The sequence below is a fragment of the Carassius carassius genome, chromosome 46, assembly GCF_963082965.1.
Source record: "Carassius carassius chromosome 46, fCarCar2.1, whole genome shotgun sequence".
NCBI classification, from domain to species: Eukaryota; Metazoa; Chordata; class Actinopteri; order Cypriniformes; family Cyprinidae; genus Carassius; species Carassius carassius.
Window position 1 is genome coordinate 13,892,962 of NC_081800.1, and position 20,618 is coordinate 13,913,579.

Genomic DNA, 20,618 nt, shown 5'->3' on the forward strand with positions numbered 1-20,618 from the left:
TTGTCACTTTCCTTCACACTTGCATGATAATTCAACAATAAAATCTATTTCTATGAAGGTAGGATTCAGAGGGCCGAACGCGAGGGGTTATGCTGTATCCAAAGTCTTAATCTTTCTGATTTTACATTTCTGGGAGGAAGGCTCCACTCTCCACCTGGCATGATGTAGCTTATATAGACATTGGGTAAAGAATAGGAATTTCTTGCACACTTTTAACCAATGACGAGCACTGTAATATATGTGTACAGGTAATGGACATTCGAACACATGCAATAGGTTTTTATGATGTAAGAGTTGCACTACGCTTGTGCAAAAAGCTAATGGAAGAGGACCACCCTACCTCTCAGATAACTGCACTGCTTACATTATTAACATCTTCAGCAAAATGTAACAAACCTTTAAAATAAACACTGAATATAATGTTTATTTGACATTACTGTGATTCTCTGAAATGCAAGCACCGTAAACTAGTAGTTTTGTTCTTGTAAGCATCTGTAAATTAGTATTAGTACATATAGATTTAATGTAAGTGCATGCTTATTTTTTGGGGTAAGAGTTGTCTAAACTGAGCTGTTTGTAGGATCAGCATAAAAGCAGTTTCACAGTGGTATCTCTTTGCGATTGGCTGTATCTGTGGTGTTCTTCTGTATGTTTGGCCTGTAGTAATCCTTATTCTTGGGATTGGTCTCTTCTGATAGGCTGTTTAGAGTTCGGTTGTCCTCAGTGTCCCAGGACAGCTTATTACTGTATTGGTGAAGCATGGAATAGCAGTTTTATTTCTATAGCACAATTAAAAACAACCCACGTTAACCAGTGTACTTAACCAACAACTAAAACCACAAACAATAAGACAAAAACAATTAAAATCATAGTAGAGTACCATAAAAGAAAGTGCTTCAACGTAATAAAAACAGTAATATACAATGGGAAATGCTTCGAGTATTAAATGCTTTATCAAACAGAAAAGTTTTTAACTTGGATTTAAAAACAGACAAGGATGAAGCCAGTCTAATTGAAATGGGCAAATCATTGCAAAGTCTTAACGCTTAATAATGAATAACTGTGTGTCTATGTCTACTTTGAGGAATAGCTGGGATGCACCTGGGCCGTGTGTCTGCAGCAGAGGTGCTGTCCTCATAGATTTTCAGCATGATCTCTGTGCATTCATCTTTAGGCTCCTTCAGCCTGTTAAAGATCAAATTAGACTGAAAAAAAAAATCACATAAAAGCCCTAGTATACAGTATATGAGTATGGGACGGGTGAGTCCAAAATCAGCTTGGCAAGTGTCAAAATGTGTTTATATATAATAATGGTTTCCATTTTAATATGCTTAAAATTTCAGTTTTGCCATTGCAGTAATAAATTCTATTTTAAAATATATTAAAAAGGCAAACAAATTTAAAGCAATGTTTCACAATAGAACCATTTTACTTTTACAGATCCCTAAATTTGAACATTTGTGTATATAGTATAGATTATTAATAGTACTCTATAAGTGATGTGAATGATACTGTACATCAAGCTCTCCATTATCTGGGCTCGAGATGCTCTTTCACTTTTGCTATGGAGCGAATTTAGGGGCCTATTTGTCTGGAAATAGTGGTCAAATAGGAGTTCTCCTGTTTTAACTGAAGCAGATCATGAATTTGTGCTGAAAAGAAAAGGTAACGTCAAAAAAAAAAGACAACTAGATATGGTAACTCCAATATAGCTGCAGTGAGCAGATAAATCTTTTATATATAAATAATATATAAATATAAAACGCATTAATATACTTACACACCTTCATAAATCTCCTGTTCATTTGCCATCCTTTGTAATGTCTCCTCCCAAATCTAAAAACAAAATTGATGGCACAGTGAGCTGTGTTCTCCACGTCCTCCTAATGTCAGTAGGCTATTGGAAAATATTGGCATCTCACCTCCTCGAACATGGCCCGCATGAGCTCGACTGAGGAGTACTCTGATGAGATCTGTCTGTCCACCTGAACAAGCTTCTCCAAAATCTCATTCATGGTGTCAGGTTTGCTGAGTGAATGGTGCTTGGTCAGGTCTCTGTGAATCTCCTGCACCTGGTCTTTGAGCTTCTGGATTCCCATCTGTAAAGTCTAGTTGAACAGACATGGAGAACAATATTTGCAGTACATAGGTCAGTTGGTCATAGGTCATAGGTCAGTTGGACATAGTTGGACATAGTTGGACATCAGTTGGACATAGGTCAGTATAGGTCAGTTGCAGTACAATATTTCAAAACTTTTTGTCCTATGGAAATATGTGTTTAGGGGTTGGACTTTATGGTTACATATTATAATATCATTTTAATTTGTTACATTAGCCTGGAAAAAGGCTAAAAATAAAATAAAACGGACTGAAGCTCACCCTGTAGCTGTTCTCCGCCAGCTGATGTAACGGTGTGAAGTCCTGTGCACCACCGAGGAGCACAGTGACATGTCACTCATGGCTGGAGAGTGACACTGCACTGACAGAGATGATTGCATCCTGCAGGACGATGATAAAAAGATTAACTGAATATGTTTAAGTGTTGCTTTATTAATAAGCAAATTTAGTCTTCTAGTCTAAACAGACTCACAGTCCACTGGCATTTCCCAGACCTGAAGCCACACTCCCTGTAGTGGACACTGAACGCCATTGCCCCAACAGAAAGAACGGCTCCAGGCAGCAAGCGAACTAGGAGCTATACTCTGTGTTTATCTGCATAGACAGATTACAGCAGATATAACTTTTGCAACGACTTATCTAACATATTTGAATTTAGTAAACTAACCTTACTGCTCTGTGCTGGTCTAAGTCTGTGTGGTAGTTTCACAATCTTCTTTAGTCTCTCCATTAATTGCTGCGTGAGATCAAATCAGTCAATTATGATTTTATTATTGGTACCATGCCCTGAAATAGTTTTATTTGTATTATTTAATAAAAATATTTTTTTTTATTTGTACCCACATATCCCATGTCCAAGAACTCAAACTTATATGCTGAGCTTAGGAAGGCTGAACATGTGACAAGATGAATTCAATGGAAACATGTCTGAAAGCAAGAAGAATATGTGAACATTAAGATTCATGAAGACATGAAGAAAAGGCGATTACCTGGAGAGTTGACAGCAGCGCTGCGAGATGAGATAACTGCTGTTTGAAGGCTCTCTCCTTCTCCTCATGCTGACTAGAAAATAAAAACACAAAAGAAGATTAGTGTTCCTATAAGTGTAAATAAGTGTTCCTTAATAAAAATCTTTGGTCATCCTTTGCCTTTGTCATTTTGTGTGCGTGCTTAGATTACATATATTATTAATATTAATATGCAGTATTACAATATTTATATATCTCAATTATATCTCAAACTACAGTATATTAAATATAATTTATAGTGATACACTGAAATTAAAATTGTGATACCAATAATTATGTTATGGTTGATAACTGATAAATGGCAGATATAAAAATTTTAAATACTGAAACCTCTGATAACTTTTTATTCAAATGTAATATTTCACTGCACTATTAAACATTTGTGATCGATATATTTTTGTCAGACAAGTAAGTGCTTTAATGTCATTTTAATGTAGAATAGGTTTTATTTTTCTATATACTTATTTTTAAGTGATCTATATATATTTATTTACCTCCGTGCTGCCTTGAGTAGAATCTTTGTTCTTTCTTCTAGTCTTTCCTAAAGAAAACAAAAAATGTATGTGAATCACCAATTTCAAAATGATGACACGTTTTTTTAATATCCAAGTGCAGCCAGAGAGATTAAAGGGATAGTTCACCCAAAAATGAAAACTCACCCTCTTGTCGTTCCAAACCCGCAAGACCTCCGTTCATCTTTGGAACACAAATTAAGATATTTTAGATTTAGTCCGAGAGCTTTCTGTCCCTCCATTGAAAACCTATGTACGGTATACTGTCCATGTCCAGAAAGGTAATAAATTCATCTTCAAAGTAGTCCATGTGTCCATGTTTATTTTAACTCAGAGGGAGTGTCAGCCACGTTAAAAAAGTTAACAGCTTAATTCATTTGTGGATTAATGCGTATTGGAGACGGGAACCATTTCAAACGATTCAGTTCGAATCGGTGAACATGTTCAAGAACAACCAGTTAAACCAAATGATTCGGACCCGGAAGAGAAGACAGTGTAGAGAGAAGTCGTAGTTTTTGTTATTTTTGGACCAAAATGTATTTTCGATGCTTCAAAAAATTCTAACTGACCCTCTGATGTCACATGGACTACTTTGAAGATGTTTTTCTTACCTTTCTGGACATGGACAGTATACCGTACACACAGCTTCAATGGAGGGACTGAGAGCTCTCGGACTAAATCTAAAATATCTTAAACTGTGTCCCGAAGATGAATGGAGGTCTTATGGGTTTGGAACGACACGAGGGTGAGTCATTAATGACATAATTTTCATTTTTGAGTGAACTATCCCTTTAAGTTAAGTAATTGTGCATGAAACCTGCATATTATTGAACAGAGTGCAGATGGTGCTCTCTTCTTCATCCACGTTGGCCCTGACCTCTCCAATCATGGCTTTCCCTTACGAAAGGAAAATATATTTACCAATATATTTCTCAAAATATATTGTGATATTTTGTAATATATTATTTTCCCTTTTTATTTTCTAATATATTATATATTTGAATACATTTAATAATATATTGATGATACATATATTGCATAATATATTGCAAAATATACAAATGATTGCTGCTTTCAATATATTGCAATATATTGGAAAAAATAAATATATATAAGAACATATGCCTAATATATTACATGATATTTTCCAATATACTGCAATATATTTTTGTTTCATAAGGGTTGAGCAGAATAATGGCTTCTCGCGCTGATGTCTGAAGCTCCTTAACAGCTGAGGAGAGTGAAATGACTTCAATAGGTTCTTCACAGCTCCACACAGTACAGACACAGATGAAAGAACACATTACAGTGGAAGAAAAGAATGGGAGAGAAACTCACTAAGACGGCTTGGTCCAATTTTTCACAGCCTTGTATATAAGCTGTCTCAATACAAGTGCAGTGTGCTCTGTTCTCCCTATGGAATTAGACAAACCCAGATTATTTTGAAATCAGATGTGCGATATGCTAATTTTATGCTCTGTGAGTTCAGTTTTTAACTCAAACTTGCGTGTCTCTGAAGCAGTTGATGCAGAGCATGGACTTTTTCTCCATTGAAAACATGATGTAGAGTTCCTCATGGAGGGCTGCAATCAGACAGAAACTGCTTGAATCTCAAAGCTTTAGCTTTAAAGACTTGTTTTTGGAATGAATTTGAAATAAATTTTATTCATTTATATTTTGCTGGTAAAACATGAGAAGTGGTTTAAGTCATTCAAACACACGCCACATTTTTTGTGGGCTTCTTTGGTTCGCTTTGCCAAGGAGACAATCTCGTGGCAGGAAAACATCTAGGCTTTGTGGGTGGTTTTCCTGCAGTCTCGTCTCATTGCATCCACATCCTGGGGTTTGTGACAGAACATTTAAATACGTCAAAAGCTGTCACTGGGGCAGTACCTTTTCAAAAGGTACACTTTTTGTACCTTTTAGGTACTAATATGTACACTTTAGGTACTACTATTTATGTGGACTCTTTAGGTACCAAGGTGTGCCCCAGTGACAACTTTAGTAACTTTTTTTCTGAGAGTGTATAGGCAAATTGTTGGATTTAATTTATGCCAGCACTTAAAAGCCTTTGACATTCCAATAAATTAGTCCCTATAAACCCTATACCTTTCTTACAATCGACAGCAAGGTCGCATTCGGATCTGCATAAATTCCAAAAAACAACCAATGGATAAAACCCCCCACCTACCCTTTTTTTTTCTTTTCAATAATCTGTTTCACTAGGATACATTTGTTGAAAATGTACTTATCCTTGAGCCATCAAAGACGTAGATGAGTTTGTTTATTTTATCGGAACAGATTTGGAGAAATATAGCATTACATCACTTGCTCACCAATGGATCATCTGCAGTGAATGGGTGCCGTCAGAATGAGAGTTTAAAAAGCTAATAAAAACATCAAAATAATCCACAAATAATTGACAACTCCAGCCCATCATTTTATGTCTTGTAATAAATCTTGTATCTTGTTATAAACAAATTCTTCATTTAGATGCTTCCATCTAAAACCTCTATCATATTTTCTTTAGTAAAAAATGTCCAAATGCCTTGATGGATTTGTTTATTACAAACACACAGCTTTTCACTTCATAAGACATTAACTGATCACATGGATAGTTGTCATGCTTTAGTTTGGACTCTGACTCACTGAAAATGGGACATTTCCAAACTCCCTGAAAACAGCAGTTCTTAAGCCCCTCCTGAAAAAGAGTAATCTTGATAACACCATTTTGAGCAATTTTAGACCAATATCTAATCTTCCTTTTATAGGCAAAATTATAGAAAATGTAGTTTTTAATCAGCTGAACAAATACTTAAACTCAAATGGATACCTGGACAATTTTCAATCTGGTTTCCGACTGCATCACAGCACAGAGACAGCACTCATTAAGATAATAAATGATATTCGCTTAAATTGTGACTCTGGCAAAATATCAGTGCTGGTATTACTAGATCTCAGTGCTGCGTTTGACACTGTCAATCATAACATACTACTAGAGAGACTGGAAAACTGGGTCGGGCTTTCTGGGATGGTACTCTGGGATGGTTCAAGTCATACTTAGAAGGGAGAGGTTATTATGTGAGTCTAGGAGAGCATAAGTCTAAGTAGACATCCATGACATGTGGAGATCCACAAGGGTCAATTCTTGCACCGCTCTTGTTTAGCTTGTATATGCTCCCACTAAGTCAAATAATGAGAAAGAACCAAATCACAGCTATGATGATGATACCCAGATTTACCTAGCCTTATCTCCAAATGACTACAGCCCCATTGACTCCCTCTGCCAATGCACTGATGAAATTAATAGTTGGATGTGCCAGAACTTTCTTCAGTTAAACAAGGAAAAAACTTTGTCACAAAGTCATTGCATTTGGAAACAAAGATGAAGTTTTCAAGGTGAATGCATAACTTGGCTCTAGGGGACTTATATCTCATAATTCTGACTTTTCTTCTAAAAAGAAATTGTTTTTCTTTTTTTTCGTAGCGTGGTGGATACAGGCTTCCACATTACTATTATAATTTAAAATTGTCATAATATATAAGTGATTTGTCATAATAAGGTGATCAATGATTAAATAAAGTAAATACCTACCCACAGAGAGGGCAAGTTAGTCGGCTGTCCACGGCTCTTCCACGCAGGCAGCTGGCACACAATGTGTGGTAACAGTCCGGTAGGCATGGATGCTCAAACTGTTCTTGGCACAAGTGGCACACCAGAGGATGGCAGTTGGCACTGTCCAGGCCATAGAGATTATCCAAAGGGGTAAAAATATCTCCAGACATCTGAGAATATAAAGAGAACTTTAGATATGGTATATGTTCATATTTAATTCAATTTGCATTGATTATTTGAATACCTTTTCCTGTCCGAGTGCTTCGGCCAGGTGGAATGAATGTCGTGTCCTGTGAGGGTTCCTAGGTGCAGGACATGACTTCAGGAACAAACAATAAATGGACACTCCTGTATCTGCTGGATGAAGGGTGATATGTTTGGGCCAGAAGATTGATTACACAACACAACTCAGATGCCATTGTCTGTCAAAAGCAGAGCCATGGTAGCTAAAATCAAATCACACAGTAGATCTTTCTTAATCTAATATGGAAACTAACATGTCATATCAGAATAATGATGTCACTAAAAACATGTTTTCATACATAGAATTTAAAAGGATAGTTCTTCCGAACATGAAATCTATGTCATCATTTCCTCATCTACTAATCATTCCAAATTCGTCACGAAATGACTTTAATGTGTGGGTCACACGGTTTTTTTTTTAAAACAAGATTATCGCTATTCTGTTCCATTGTGAACAATTAAGTCATATTTTTATATGGTCAAATCGTAGTGACTTTTTTGATAACTATTATTATTGGGAAAATCGTCTATTATTATTTCCAAGAACAGATAAATCGAGCACATCGATTACATCAGCGCTGGATTATTCAGCCTGTGACGTCACGCTCGCGCAGTCGTGGTTCTTCCTTTCGACGAAATTTCTCGCTATGGCGCCTGTTGTAAGTGCGAACACACGGAACTAGTGAATAAAATAACAAATGTTTCCATTCGTTATCAAATAAAAATATCATTCGAGACTGAATATTAAACAATATCGCTGTCATAAAATAAGTTTAGTAATAACCCAGTACGAAAAGCAATCGTTATATATCATTGAATGAACCCCGTGCATCCACATTCACAAGGAGCTTAATTCAGCCCTAGCGCGCAGCTCCGTAACACTTTTACTATGTTTTTTTGTATTTTATTTTGAAGATAATGACACGATATATATATTCCATAAGTATGTTTTATATATATTTAATTGCAGAGGAAACACCAGAGCTCTAAAGGTGGAAAGAAGAAGAAGCAGGTCCTGAAGTTCACGCTGGAATGCACGCACCCCGTTGAAGATGGCATTATGGATGCTGCAAACTTTGTGAGTAGATCAAACCCTTATAAAGCCTTATTGTGTGAAACGGTCTTTATTATACAGATAACAGCCAGCTGAGTTTGTATCTTGTCATTTGCATGTGTGGTTACAGGAGCAGTTCCTACAGGAGCGCATTAAAGTCAATGGTAAAGCTGGAAACCTGGGAGGTGGAGTGGTCACCATCGAAAGAAGCAAGAGCAAAATCACAGTTTCTTCTGAGGTGCCCTTCTCCAAGAGGTGTGTGTTTTGATATATCTTGACTTCGTTTTGCCAATTTTATTTTTAACTGCAACTTTTTGCATTTTATTCCACTGTCATCTATTCCGCAGGTACCTTAAATACCTCACAAAGAAATACTTAAAGAAGAACAATCTCAGAGACTGGTTGCGTGTTGTGGCTAACACTAAAGAAAGCTATGAGCTTCGCTACTTCCAGATCAACCAGGATGAGGAAGAAGAAGAGGATGAGGATTAAACTCTTGCAGTGTTTTTTTTTTTTTACATTTAAATAAATTCACGCATGACTACATTTTATATATCCAGATGTAGTTCTTTATCACTGACGTTTCGATGTTAGGTAAACACACACCTATTTATTCATAGTTATCCACCACAAATACTTTTAAAGTCACAATGAAGTGGCATCAGATCTTCTATATTGTGGCGAACATCTGAGGAACAGATTACAAGAAATTATTTGGTTTTAATGCATCGGTTGTTTGAATTTTTTTGGCAGTGCATTCAAAAGTGGAGACATGAGCTTGCAAGGGCAGGTGTATGTTTTGATTTTACAGAAAGGTCCAGTTATGATACTTTGATTAAACATTGTCAAAGTCAAAACTTTTTTTAAATAAATGAAATGTGCACAAATTAACTCCTATAACATGCGTTTGGAAAATAAATAGTGTGAATTTTCACTTAATGCCAATTAAGACAACAGCACACTGTTCTGCTAACTTGAGGGATTAAAAAAAAAAGCATATGCATGGTTAAAAAAAACTGCAGCAACATATACCAACTTATGTGAACCTTTATTTAATATTAAGAAAAAAAAATAACATTTCAGAATTCAGAATAGAAGTAGGAATTCCAGTTTCTGGACATATACTGCTTTAACAAATGAACAGATTACAAGCTTGTTGCTAGCTGACAAACTGGATGGATTCTTGAATGGACTGACAAACAGATTATGAAACAAATGTAATCACAGTTTAAGCCCAGGTGAACACAAAGAAATGGCACAGTATTCAACATATTGCATGAAATGATGCTCTGTAAAGACACTGTTGTCCCAGATGATGGGACAATCCTACTCTTCTCAACATCAAGTCCATCGTTTCCTAAATATGCTAACATCAACCCATGAGAACAGCATTTCTGTAGTTTACAAGGACAGGAACATTAAATGATTTACATTTCTAAAAAAGGGAGAATTAATTTTAATAAAAATCTCACAGCTGATGTCTCATTTGCATTGCAGGAGTTGACAACACTTCCCTGATCTGATTAACAAAAGTCTGTATCCTAAAAATGGACAGGAAAAAAAACCTTACCTATTAACAATGTATTCTTTTGATTCAAGGAAAAGTATGTTCTTATGTATGGTGACGATAACACGGAGTTGGAAGTAATGAAAGTGATGTTTAAAAGATGAAGTGCCCCACAACACTTGAGTTGTCATAGGACTAACTGAACATCCTCAGCCTGAAACATCTCACTTAAAAAGGCACAAAAATGGAGTGAGTTTGTCTTTCAGTTAACCCTTAGCCTATTGATAGTCTGCCTTAGAATGATTTAGCACCAGTTTTTGGAAGAGAGCAGACTTGGATCTCCCAGTCATCGTTACGGAAAAACAAAAAACAAAACAATCTGTGATATACTTCCATTAGGAATGTACAAGTAAAGGGGATGGATCCAGTGGAATCCGAGTGCTCAGAGTAGTTGCTGGCTCTATTGTAGAATTTTATTAGGTGTGTGATGCCACAATAACCATTCTCAAACGCCCGAGCCTGGACACCTCAGTTAATGCAACTTCTTTAATACTTTTATCCAACATGTGGCTTGTTTTTCAAAGATGTAATATGAGGTCCAAAAATAAACAAAAATTAACAATCCCATCCCAACCAAACTGTGATTACACAGGTGACCTAGTGAACAGAGGCATTCCATTAAAAAAAGCCCCTAGAGAAAATCTGAATGGTGTCCAATCAGAGAGTGCGCGGGTTGTATTCGGGAAGCTTCTTGAGCTTTTCCTTCTCCTGCTCTGTGTCTTGCCGAGCAATAACCAGGGAGTGCGAATAGCCCATCACCACCTGAAATCACATTGTTTTCAGTTGCAATTCTGCGAGGATGAGAGTCACGTTTCTGACAGCAGAACTCACCTGTTCGGAGTACACACCCTCCAGAGTTTTAACCTCTTGAGCAGTGGTGGATGACTTGGGTTTGTTGTCACCGTAGCCCTAAAATGCCAAATTTAAATATGAGAAACTTGCCATTTTACACTATTTAAAGACGTATGGGTGGAAATCTCTTATGCATGAATATTGTGAAATATTATTACACTTTTAAAATGACTGTTTATTTTAATAGATTTTAAAATGTAATTCATTTCTTTGATAGAAAAGCTTGATTTTCAGCAGTTATTACTCCAGTCTCACTTGATCCTTTGGAATTCATTAAGTCTAAAGAAAACTATGAGCTTCGCTACTTTCAGTTCAACCAGGATGAGGAAGAGGAAGATGAGGATTAAATTGCATTTCTAAAAAGGCCTCAACAGAAGACAGATAAACGTACCAGCTCTCCAAATGTGGGCGATGGTCCCCAGCTAATGGTGCTATCATCAGCTGCTATGATAATACTGCTTTTCCTGAGAGGAGTTATAGACAACATCTAATCAACATTCTGCAAACATTTCGAAATGTTTTATAAAACACATTTTTAGAGTCCTCTGCCTTTACTTACCCACAGGCCAGACTGCGAATTTTCCATCCGCATAGATCCTGCACAGCTTTGGGGTACATTGTGGACTCACGAGACGTGTTTGTCACTCCCCAGAAAAACAGACCACCTGAGGAAAAAGAAGCAGCATTAACCACCAACATTAGGTTGGGTTTTTTTCCCCAGGGAGGAATTACATGCTTACCTGTTTCACTAACAGCAAAAGAACACTGGTAGCCACAGTATATTTGAGTTGCTCCACGGCCAGGGAAGTCAAAGAGCTTGACTAACCGTGGGACCATTTCATCTTTCTGCTCTGTGTGGCCTAGTCGTCCGTATCCCCCAAATCCCCACGAAAACACACGCTTTTGGGAATCCAGCACCAGCTGTGAGGAAGCAACAATTCAGTCTTAATCCATTCACATCTGACTTACACCACAATCCACAAACTTGCTACACACCGTATGATTGGCCCCACATGCTACATCCCGAGCCACAACGTTGGGCACAGGAAGCACCTGGCCATCCTTGGTCTTCTCAATGAAAATGGCCACCCGTCTAGGGATCAGCTCACAGTCAAACTCAATGCGCTGTGCACGAGCGATGAACTTTCCATCTGAGTTATGCCCTTTTATACACAAAGAGTAAATAATCTAAATAGATGCATTTGATAACTGTATTTCAGTTAAGTCCCACTGGACTACAGTTTTACTTACCTAGCTGGCCGTATTCTGGGCAACCAAAAGAATAAATGTTCCCCTTGCAATCCACAATCATAGTGAACTCTGCACCACAGGCCACTTTGACTATCGGCTGCCCGTTGTACTGGATCTGTAGTTAAATCAATGCAGATGTTTTGTGGAGCATTCAACACAGAAAGGACATGTTCCATTAAGTGACTAAGGGAGAGGCTTACTGTAGCTGGGCTGAGCACAGCATCTGTCTGATTGCCCTGACCTAGCTGCCCCAGTTTGTTTTCTCCAAAGGAGTAGACAATACCATTTTCTGTGAGACAAAGCATAAGAACACCACATTCGCAGTTTGCAACAATTATAATTATGGCATTTATATGACACACAAATCGCATTTAGCAAAGGATTGTATACCTGTTAAAGCCATGGTGTGGTTTCTACCACAAGCAGCTGCTACAATAACTTCCTCCCCCAGGCCCTCAACTAGCTTTGGAGCCTCCAATCGTTTAGTGTCTCCATGACCCAACTGCCCTTTTTCATTACGACCTGAGAGGGACCAGAGACAGAAAATAATCTTAACTTAAAGTTGTTTTCTTTTATGAAGATGGCTGGATCCTATAACAGTTTAGTGACCAACTGTTATTATGTGGGAAATTATATACACAAGATTTATTTATAATTTTTTTTTTAAATACTTATAAAGTTATAAATACTGTTTAATCAGCAAAGATGCATTAAATTGTTTGAAAATGACATACCATATTACTTATACATACACATTATATATAGAAATCATCTCTCTCTCTCTCTCTATATATATATATATATATCTCAAACAAATACTGCAGTTTTTGAACTTTCTAGTCATCAAAAAATACTGGGGATAAAATTATCAAGGTTTCCACAAAAATTCTTATTAGATTTTTTTCTATCATAGGAATAAATTACACTTTACAATATATTAGAATAAAAATAATATTTTAAATTGTAATATTTCAAAATATTATTTTAACTGTATCAACCGATGCAGCCTTGGTGAGCATAAGAGACTTCTTGCACACACAAAAAAATATTTTCTAATATTATTTTACACTTAGTCATCAAAACCCTTTAAAAAAAAAAAGAAAAAGAAAAAAAGATTCAGATTTCAATTCTATTCTCTACATTTTCTAAGGCTAAGTTTTTTTTTTTTGGTGTCAATCAGTTACCAGTGTTTTAAGTTACTCTTGACGTGGCGTTTATGGAGGCCAGGTGAAAATCCTGAATAAACCAGGAAAGACTGTTCTTTTGTAAAAACTTACCCCAGCTCCAGAGTTTGCCCTCTGTGGTGATGATGAGACTGTGGGATGCACAGGGTCCAGACACCACACAGCTAACCTGGACATCATTGAGAAATCCATAGCGATGGGGGCCCCACAGATTCTGCCCAAGGTTCCTGTAAGCAGCTGCAAATAAAAGTTTATCAAAATTGAAAATTCTATAAATGATTGCAACCCACACACTTCCTCTTTCTTATTTTAAGTGTGAAGTTGATTTTTGCACCTGGCCGAGATGCTGGTGGTGCAACACAAAATTTCCCTACTCTGAAGTTTTTGCAACAAATCTTATTTAACTCACATAGAAGTGTAAATTCACTGCAGTACAGTTAGCGTGTACTAAAAATTTAAAGTTTTTTTTAAATTATTATTATTAATGTTTTGTTCAGCAAGGATGAATTAAATTGATAAACAAAAAATTGATTGCAAAAAATGCCTACATCAAATAAATGCTGTTCTTTAGAACTTTGTTGACTGAGAAATCCTGAAAATATATATCAGTTTCCACAAAAATATTAGCAGCGCAATGTTTTTTAAATTTGATATTAAGAAATGTTTCTTGAGCACATAACACATTTTATGGCATTTTAGAATGATTTCTGAAGGATCATGCGAGTCCGTAATCACAGGAATAAATCATATTTGAAAACATTAAAATAGAAAACAGTAAGCAAATAATATTTCACAATATTACCGTTTTTACTGTATTGTTGATCAAATAATTGCAGCCTAAGAGAGCATACTGACCCCAATTTGTTTTTAACAGCAGTAAATCCCTCGCATATGCGACTAAATCTTCCCTCTAGCGACTAAATGATGTCTAATATTAGCCAATGGCTAATAAATCCTCAGATTTTACTCGCCAGTGTGTGAGTTGAAGGCTAAGTAAGAGTTTAGCGCACACATATTTCCACTCGCCGAACACTCTCTGACTGAGCACTTCAGAGTTCTTTCTTGTCAAGTGATCTGTGATGTTTTTCAGTTCAACTCAATGGACGTGCAGTGCACCTGTGTTTGACGTACCGTGAGTTCTATGAAGGCGCAGAGAGCGAGAGAGAGAGTCTTACATACATGCAAAATTTATGTTAGTAGATTTTATCCAAAGTGCAAATTAAAGTCTGGTTTCACAATGTCCCATTAACAGATTAACAAAGTTGACTCACTCGGGCAGGAGTACTCTCCTAAGGCCTTTAAATACTATACTGTAACCCAGATTTCTCTGGCTCACGCGTGACCATACCTTGCTGTTTTGGCACTTCTTTTCTGCCAATCAGGTCCCAGTTGGTGGCTCCAAAAATGAGCAACTGACCTTTGACTTTGGGAACCTCAAGTTTCTGCATAAAAGAAAACGCAAGAAATCCATCAACAATCCATTAATAGTTTTCAAACTGAGCTCCAGAGACCCTTAGGGGATACTTGGGTATCAAAGTAAAGATAAATAAATACATAGAACAATAAAAAGTACACTTTCATAGCTATCAAAACCAAAGTGTTGGCCTCAATAATACCTTTGTAATATCATGCTTACTATTTTTCAAAAAGGGGAAATAAGTCTCCATACATATTAAATATACAGCCATTTTTATATTTTCAAGGGATCCCTCCCAAGTCATATTTTGGGGTCCTTGCCATCAAAAGGTTTGAAACCCCTGCACTTATTATATAAATGTATATAATATGTGTGTGCATGTGTCTGTATATGTACACAGAGTTTACAGATACAAAGAAGCAATAAGAGCCTTACAATCTTCTCCTTCACATCATCAGCCACAGTGACCGGCTGCTGACCGGCTTTAGCTGCTGGTTTCCCAGATTTCTTTGTGTTTTCCTGTTCAAAGTCATCAAACTCGTCGTCACTGCTAAACTCCCTGTCCTTTTTCTTTCCTCCACCTCTTTTTCTCTTCATTCCACCGTTCCCAGACACATCTGTCACCTTCTTGCGTGGCATAGTACAAAATCCTACAATTAAAACAAAAAAGTAGCAAGCGAACAGTTTACTGTTCCGACTATAATTTGACAGAAAGAAGAATCAAACGAGCCGAAACATGCCATGCGAATGAAGAAAAGGTCAATGTGATTCAAAACCCTTGCTGGATCAAATAACCAATTATCTCACAGCAAAAGAAAACATGCATATGATCCATGTATTAGTAATGCCAATGTATTATTTCTTCCTATATCTAAAGATATAAATATAAAGCGTAATGGGAGCTGAAGTCTCCTGCTATGCTAACACACTAGCAGCGCTGCAACAAAAGGATCAGCAGCAACGCGTCTGTCTCACTCAGTCTCATTTGTTTCTTTGTTATGTTTTATAATGTAGCCGCCGGTTAGCCTAACGTTACTCTACTTCAACCAGACTAGTAACTAAACTATTCACTTACCCACGTGTTCTATCTACCCCGTCCCGTAAAAATAGTCCAAACCATCAACTTATGCCCCGGGAAAGTGCATTTGAAAGACAACGTATACAGATGTGTACGAAGCAGACGTAGTCGTGTTAGCATGCTACACTGCATCCGACGCCGTAATATTAAACATCGAGAATATTATAACTCACCTGAGTAAAACTTTCCCCGTCTACTTTAAATGCAAATATCTAAGTTAACGGAATATTTACGCGTTAAACGTTACGGCCTGGTCTGTTGTGCTGGAAGATGAGATATTTATGTAAATAGATTTCCTGATTCAGATGCGCTACTTTTGACTGTCCGTCTTCCTCGTTTTTTTTGATTGATTCGGAATCGGAACAAAAGACTTGCAGCCTCGCGCTCAAACCACGTGGGTGCAGCGCACACTCAGGACTGGATATATCGCACACATCTGGCTGCAGATTTCAACGAGTTTGTAGTATAAAATCTCGAAAGAAATGCACATTAAAGTCATTCGTGTAGAGGTGCACAGAAAAGTTTCGCTCACTTTTAAAAATGTAAGTGTAATGTTACCTGTTACTTGGAATGAAAGCGTTGAGCTCGAGGTCTATTTTCTTCGTTTTTTTACTATGTTAGTTTAGGTTTAGAGGTACAATTAAAACACTCGTGTAACTTTCATGGCAGTGAGCGTGTAGTCCACAAAACAATAACACGAGGATGGGATGCAGCCAGCCATAGAGTCCCGTTGACTAGACTGTGTAGTGCCCTCTGCTGAGTTGGAGGACGTACTTTACATCAGAAACAACTGTGTTTACCGCGGAGGACTTAAATACCGACACATTTTTTCATCGTATAATTTTTTTTTATGGCCTGAAAATAATATGCACCTATTCCTACTTCCGACTTCAGCTTAGCTTCTGTTATTCTTACATTGCTTGCATTCTTGTATCCGTTTAAATGAAAGAGTAAAGGAAATTCTGTAGAAGTAGTGTGTATGGTAAGTGTGATAATTACTGAGGCCCAGATAAACACATCCCATGTGACAATAATAATAATAATAATAATAATAATAATAAATGGTTATGCAACTGGAATAGAAAGTAATTTTTCATATAAAACTGTTGCATGTTAATGAGAAGAAAATCAGTAAAAGGCATTCACTGTTCCTGATTAAGATACATATGCACATTAAATGTGGATAAAATTCCATCAAATATGTGTACTTGTTTAAAAGCTAACTGTTGGTTTTTATTTTACCGGTAGATAGCCTATTATTGCTACTCTTTTGAACCATGTTGCATGTTAGGAAACACAGTATGGTGCATTTGAACATGGTTTATGTGTGAAGGGGTTAGGCATTTAAATCAAGTTCTTCAAGACAAGACCAACCTGTTTTATTCTAATAGTCAGGGACAGTGTTCATATAATGCTAAAATATGACTGAACAAAAACCTTGAACAATGGGGAAAATGTGAGCTATTAAGTAGCATAATTTTAATGACCTTTATTTTTATTTGTTTTTTTTATTGTATTTTATTGGTCCCTTTTATTTTCCCTTAACACTACACATAATTATGTCTACTCCCTTTACATTTAATTAAATGTGCTTTAATTTTGCTTGTTGACACAGAAGGGATGCCTCCTTTTCTCCTTCTATCAATGCTGTGTCTCCCCCAGCAGCAACATGGCATGGATCTATTGAAATAAAAGTTGCTGTTCTGTGATTGGTGGGATTGGAGGCTTGATGATCTGCCATTGGCTTGGTGTTTCTTTGAACATTTGCATAATGCAGGGAGGCTCTCTCCTGATGTACAGCAGGGGGAAGGAGTGAGTGAAAAGAAAGGAAAAAGGGAGGGACTGAGGGAAAAGAATAGAAGGAGAAGAGTTTTCATATTCAGTGGGAGAAGCCGTGTCATTTAATGGATTGGGAGTCTCAGAACTTGTTCCTTCACTAAAAGAAACATTTGAAATCAGCCCTTCAAAATTGCTGTGCTTTCTGAGGAAGATGCTGTGGTGTCATCAATTGTAGATTCACAGATGGCTGCACTGCGCAAAGATGGGAGCAGAAATGACAATGGATTTTTATTGATAGCTTGTGATCAATAAGGACAATATCAGAGGGGTGACATTTAAGGGACGTAAAGCCAGGCTTGTGAGTAAGTCTTTCTTTGGGAAAAGAAGAGAGCTAAAATTCTAGTGCTTATATTGTTTTACATATGAAAATCTGACAGTGCAACATAACCTAAAGGAGGGGAAAGTGAGTGATGGAAATGTAGATAAAAAATCAGATGAAAAATTATTGTGTGTAATAATCTGACCACATTATGCCATCTGATTTATTTACTGATATTACTTCATAAGAAATAACATATTGTAAATTCACTTAGAGAGAAATTGTTTTATTATTTTGTGATATGAAGACAGTAAGCTAATTATTTGATACTAATATGATTTATATTAATAAACATTTGGCCTCTAATTAAACAAAAACAACATTTTTGACATTTTTTTGTTGTCATGATTGACAAACAGATGGACATAAATAGACTGTATTGCCTGGTAGACAATGACAATCAAACAATGCTGTATTTAATCTTTTACTATGGTATATGTGTGATAATCTGATATGTACATATCAGTTCAGTGCTAAAACTAATCTAAGAGCAGATTCATGGTCTTTCCTTCAGCCTTACCTCCAAGTGGTTTAATATGAGCTGACTCACATGGGATGACCATTTTGAATCAAACCATTCCTGTTGGTCATTTTTTAACCTCAAGGCTACAGTGTTTTATCAGAAAAGATAGTCTTCCTTTACATTATCAGATCTGCTGTCTAATGCATTGATTAATCGTAAATTTACATAGCAACTCCAGGAAGCGCTGAAGGACATCATTGTAAAAGTAAAAACTCTGCGAAAACAGCGGCCATGGAAAGTTAATATGTGTGGAGGTCCAGATGCCTCTCCCTATTTGTGCCTGTGTCCAAGGTGATGCCTGTGTTATTTATTTGAAAGGAGTTACTGGGCCATTCATTGGGCCTGCAGGTCTTACCATGTGCTTTAGTCTCAACCATGCTGCATCTGTCGAAGTGGGAAAGATGCTATTTGCCTTTGTCTATTCACTGGCTTCAACCTGGTCTTGCCACTACCCTTCCTTCTAGTGAATAATTTAAGCACATTGCTAGACCGACAGCTCTGGGTTATCAAGAAACAAGACTGACAGTCACTTTTAGCTGAAGCAAATTATATTGCATTTAATGTCAGTATTTATTTCCTAGGAATCAAACTTGCCATTATTAGTGCCACACTTTATGGGAGGGCAGAGATCTAAAGTGGTTAACAAAATGCTGTCTTATTTTATAAAAAATACTGGAACTGATTGATGTAACCAAACCAGTCCTGAAGTTTCTTCATCAGCATGTTTTACTGTATTGTCCTCTGGTCATGCCTCTCGGCTGAGTTGTGTTGTTCTTCTGACACAGACTGAGAGTCTTTCCCAGTAAATGTAGGAGGAGATATTGTGCAAGGATTCAGCTGGTAAGGCAAGCCTGGATTTGCCACACACTGTTGAAGAATTTAACAAATTTTCACCCAGTCTCCTTTAGTAACCTGTGATGTCCATGAAAAACATAAGAAAAACTTTAATTACAGCAAAAGTCATATTTCACTGATATCCAGAGGTGGGGTGTTAGTTTCACTACAGTTTAAAGGCATTATGTTTCACTAGAACATCCTGTGTTTAGGGACATTGAATTGAACATTTTAGAGTATGTGTGTTGACAAAGTTGATCTCTTTTTACAGGAGTGCAGATATGACTATATATTAATGTCATGGCATCTCCACAGTCTCTTAACCGTCCTGAAAAAGGTTAGTACATGCTGCTTATTATTGTTTTATGGTTGTATTAGATATTTAAAATGTAATTAACATAGACTGATTAATTAAAACAGAGAGGACCCATGCAGACCAAATTATTTTAATATTTTTTATATACTATTGTAGCATTTATTCATATTTAGAATGAGTTTATTTTGTATCTTTAGGTTTCATTTTCATTTTAGTTTGTTTTAATAATGTATTAGGGCTGTGAATTTTTGGGAAGGCAGCGATTCAATTCGATTCATGCTTCATAGGTTTTCGATTAAATTCAAGAAAGATTTTTGCAAATTTAGAACGTTTCAATTCGATTCGATTCACAATTAAATTCGATTCGATTATAACGATTTAATTCTTCATTCTTTAAGGGCATTTACAGGATTATTTAAATGTTTCCCCTGCTTAGTCGGGGCAAATTACAGCAGCCTTTATGGTTAGAGAACCATAGGTTAGAAAAAAAAGTCCATTGTTAAATTCTAGTTTAATGATGCAACATGGCATACGTAAAAATGTATGTAAGCCAAGATTTTAAAAAAGAGCTGTAAGAGTATTATATATAAGCTAACATTTTGTCACACCAAGGGCGTAGCCATCATTTCAGAAGTGACAGAAATGTCAAATACAATCATTTTATGTATGTAGCCTATGTATTATCATAATTATTATAATTTTTTATTTTTTTACAAGGAATTCTCTCTTTTTTTATTACTTTTAATTAGCTGTAAGATATCAAATACACTGCTGGACAATAATCAATTATTTATAATCAATAATTTTTTTCTACTTTGAGCTACTGTCAATGTCTCTTAAAATATGAAATCATTTGACCTTTTTATA

General features: G+C 36.4%; 3 protein-coding genes and 1 pseudogene across 5 annotated transcripts in view; 2 read left to right on the plus strand and 2 right to left on the minus strand.

Annotated features, from left to right (window-relative positions):
- Positions 1-573: 573 nt before the first annotated feature.
- LOC132129648 (RING finger protein 207-like) lies at positions 574-4,547 on the minus strand (annotated as a pseudogene).
- Positions 4,548-8,055: 3,508 nt separating this feature from the next.
- On the plus strand, positions 8,056-9,115 carry LOC132129765 (large ribosomal subunit protein eL22-like). The gene is made up of 4 exons (XM_059541507.1): positions 8,056-8,176; positions 8,488-8,595; positions 8,702-8,826; positions 8,919-9,115. Exons 1-4 carry the CDS (start codon positions 8,165-8,167, stop codon positions 9,061-9,063), a joined length of 390 nt encoding a protein of 129 aa, XP_059397490.1. The 5' UTR covers positions 8,056-8,164; the 3' UTR covers positions 9,064-9,115.
- Positions 9,116-9,600: 485 nt separating this feature from the next.
- Positions 9,601-16,640, minus strand: LOC132129764 (protein RCC2 homolog). 3 transcript variants are annotated; one of them, XM_059541504.1, is made up of 13 exons: positions 16,479-16,640; positions 15,278-15,492; positions 14,774-14,867; positions 13,519-13,662; positions 12,632-12,763; positions 12,442-12,530; positions 12,242-12,356; positions 11,987-12,153; positions 11,731-11,911; positions 11,550-11,655; positions 11,382-11,454; positions 10,970-11,047; positions 9,601-10,900 (listed from the first exon to the last, which is right to left on the minus strand). In XM_059541504.1, the coding sequence occupies exons 2-13, from the start codon at positions 15,479-15,481 to the stop codon at positions 10,796-10,798; spliced, it is 1,488 nt and encodes a 495-aa protein (XP_059397487.1). In that variant the 5' UTR covers positions 15,482-15,492; positions 16,479-16,640; the 3' UTR covers positions 9,601-10,795. The 3 variants fall into 3 exon arrangements, with proteins under 3 accessions (XP_059397487.1, XP_059397488.1, XP_059397489.1); XM_059541505.1 differs by lacking the exon at positions 16,479-16,640 and adding an exon at positions 16,094-16,277; XM_059541506.1 differs by lacking the exon at positions 16,479-16,640 and adding an exon at positions 15,918-16,048.
- A 1,122-nt stretch (positions 16,641-17,762) lies between these two features.
- The window catches only part of LOC132128874 (rho guanine nucleotide exchange factor 10-like protein), a 50,756-nt gene continuing 47,900 nt past the window's right edge, over positions 17,763-20,618 (plus strand). Inside the window, exons 1-2 of the mRNA XM_059540255.1 lie at positions 17,763-18,057; positions 19,707-19,772. Of these exons, the coding sequence (XP_059396238.1) occupies positions 19,736-19,772 (37 nt within the window). The 5' untranslated portion in view covers positions 17,763-18,057; positions 19,707-19,735. The remainder of the gene's footprint in view (positions 18,058-19,706; positions 19,773-20,618) is intronic.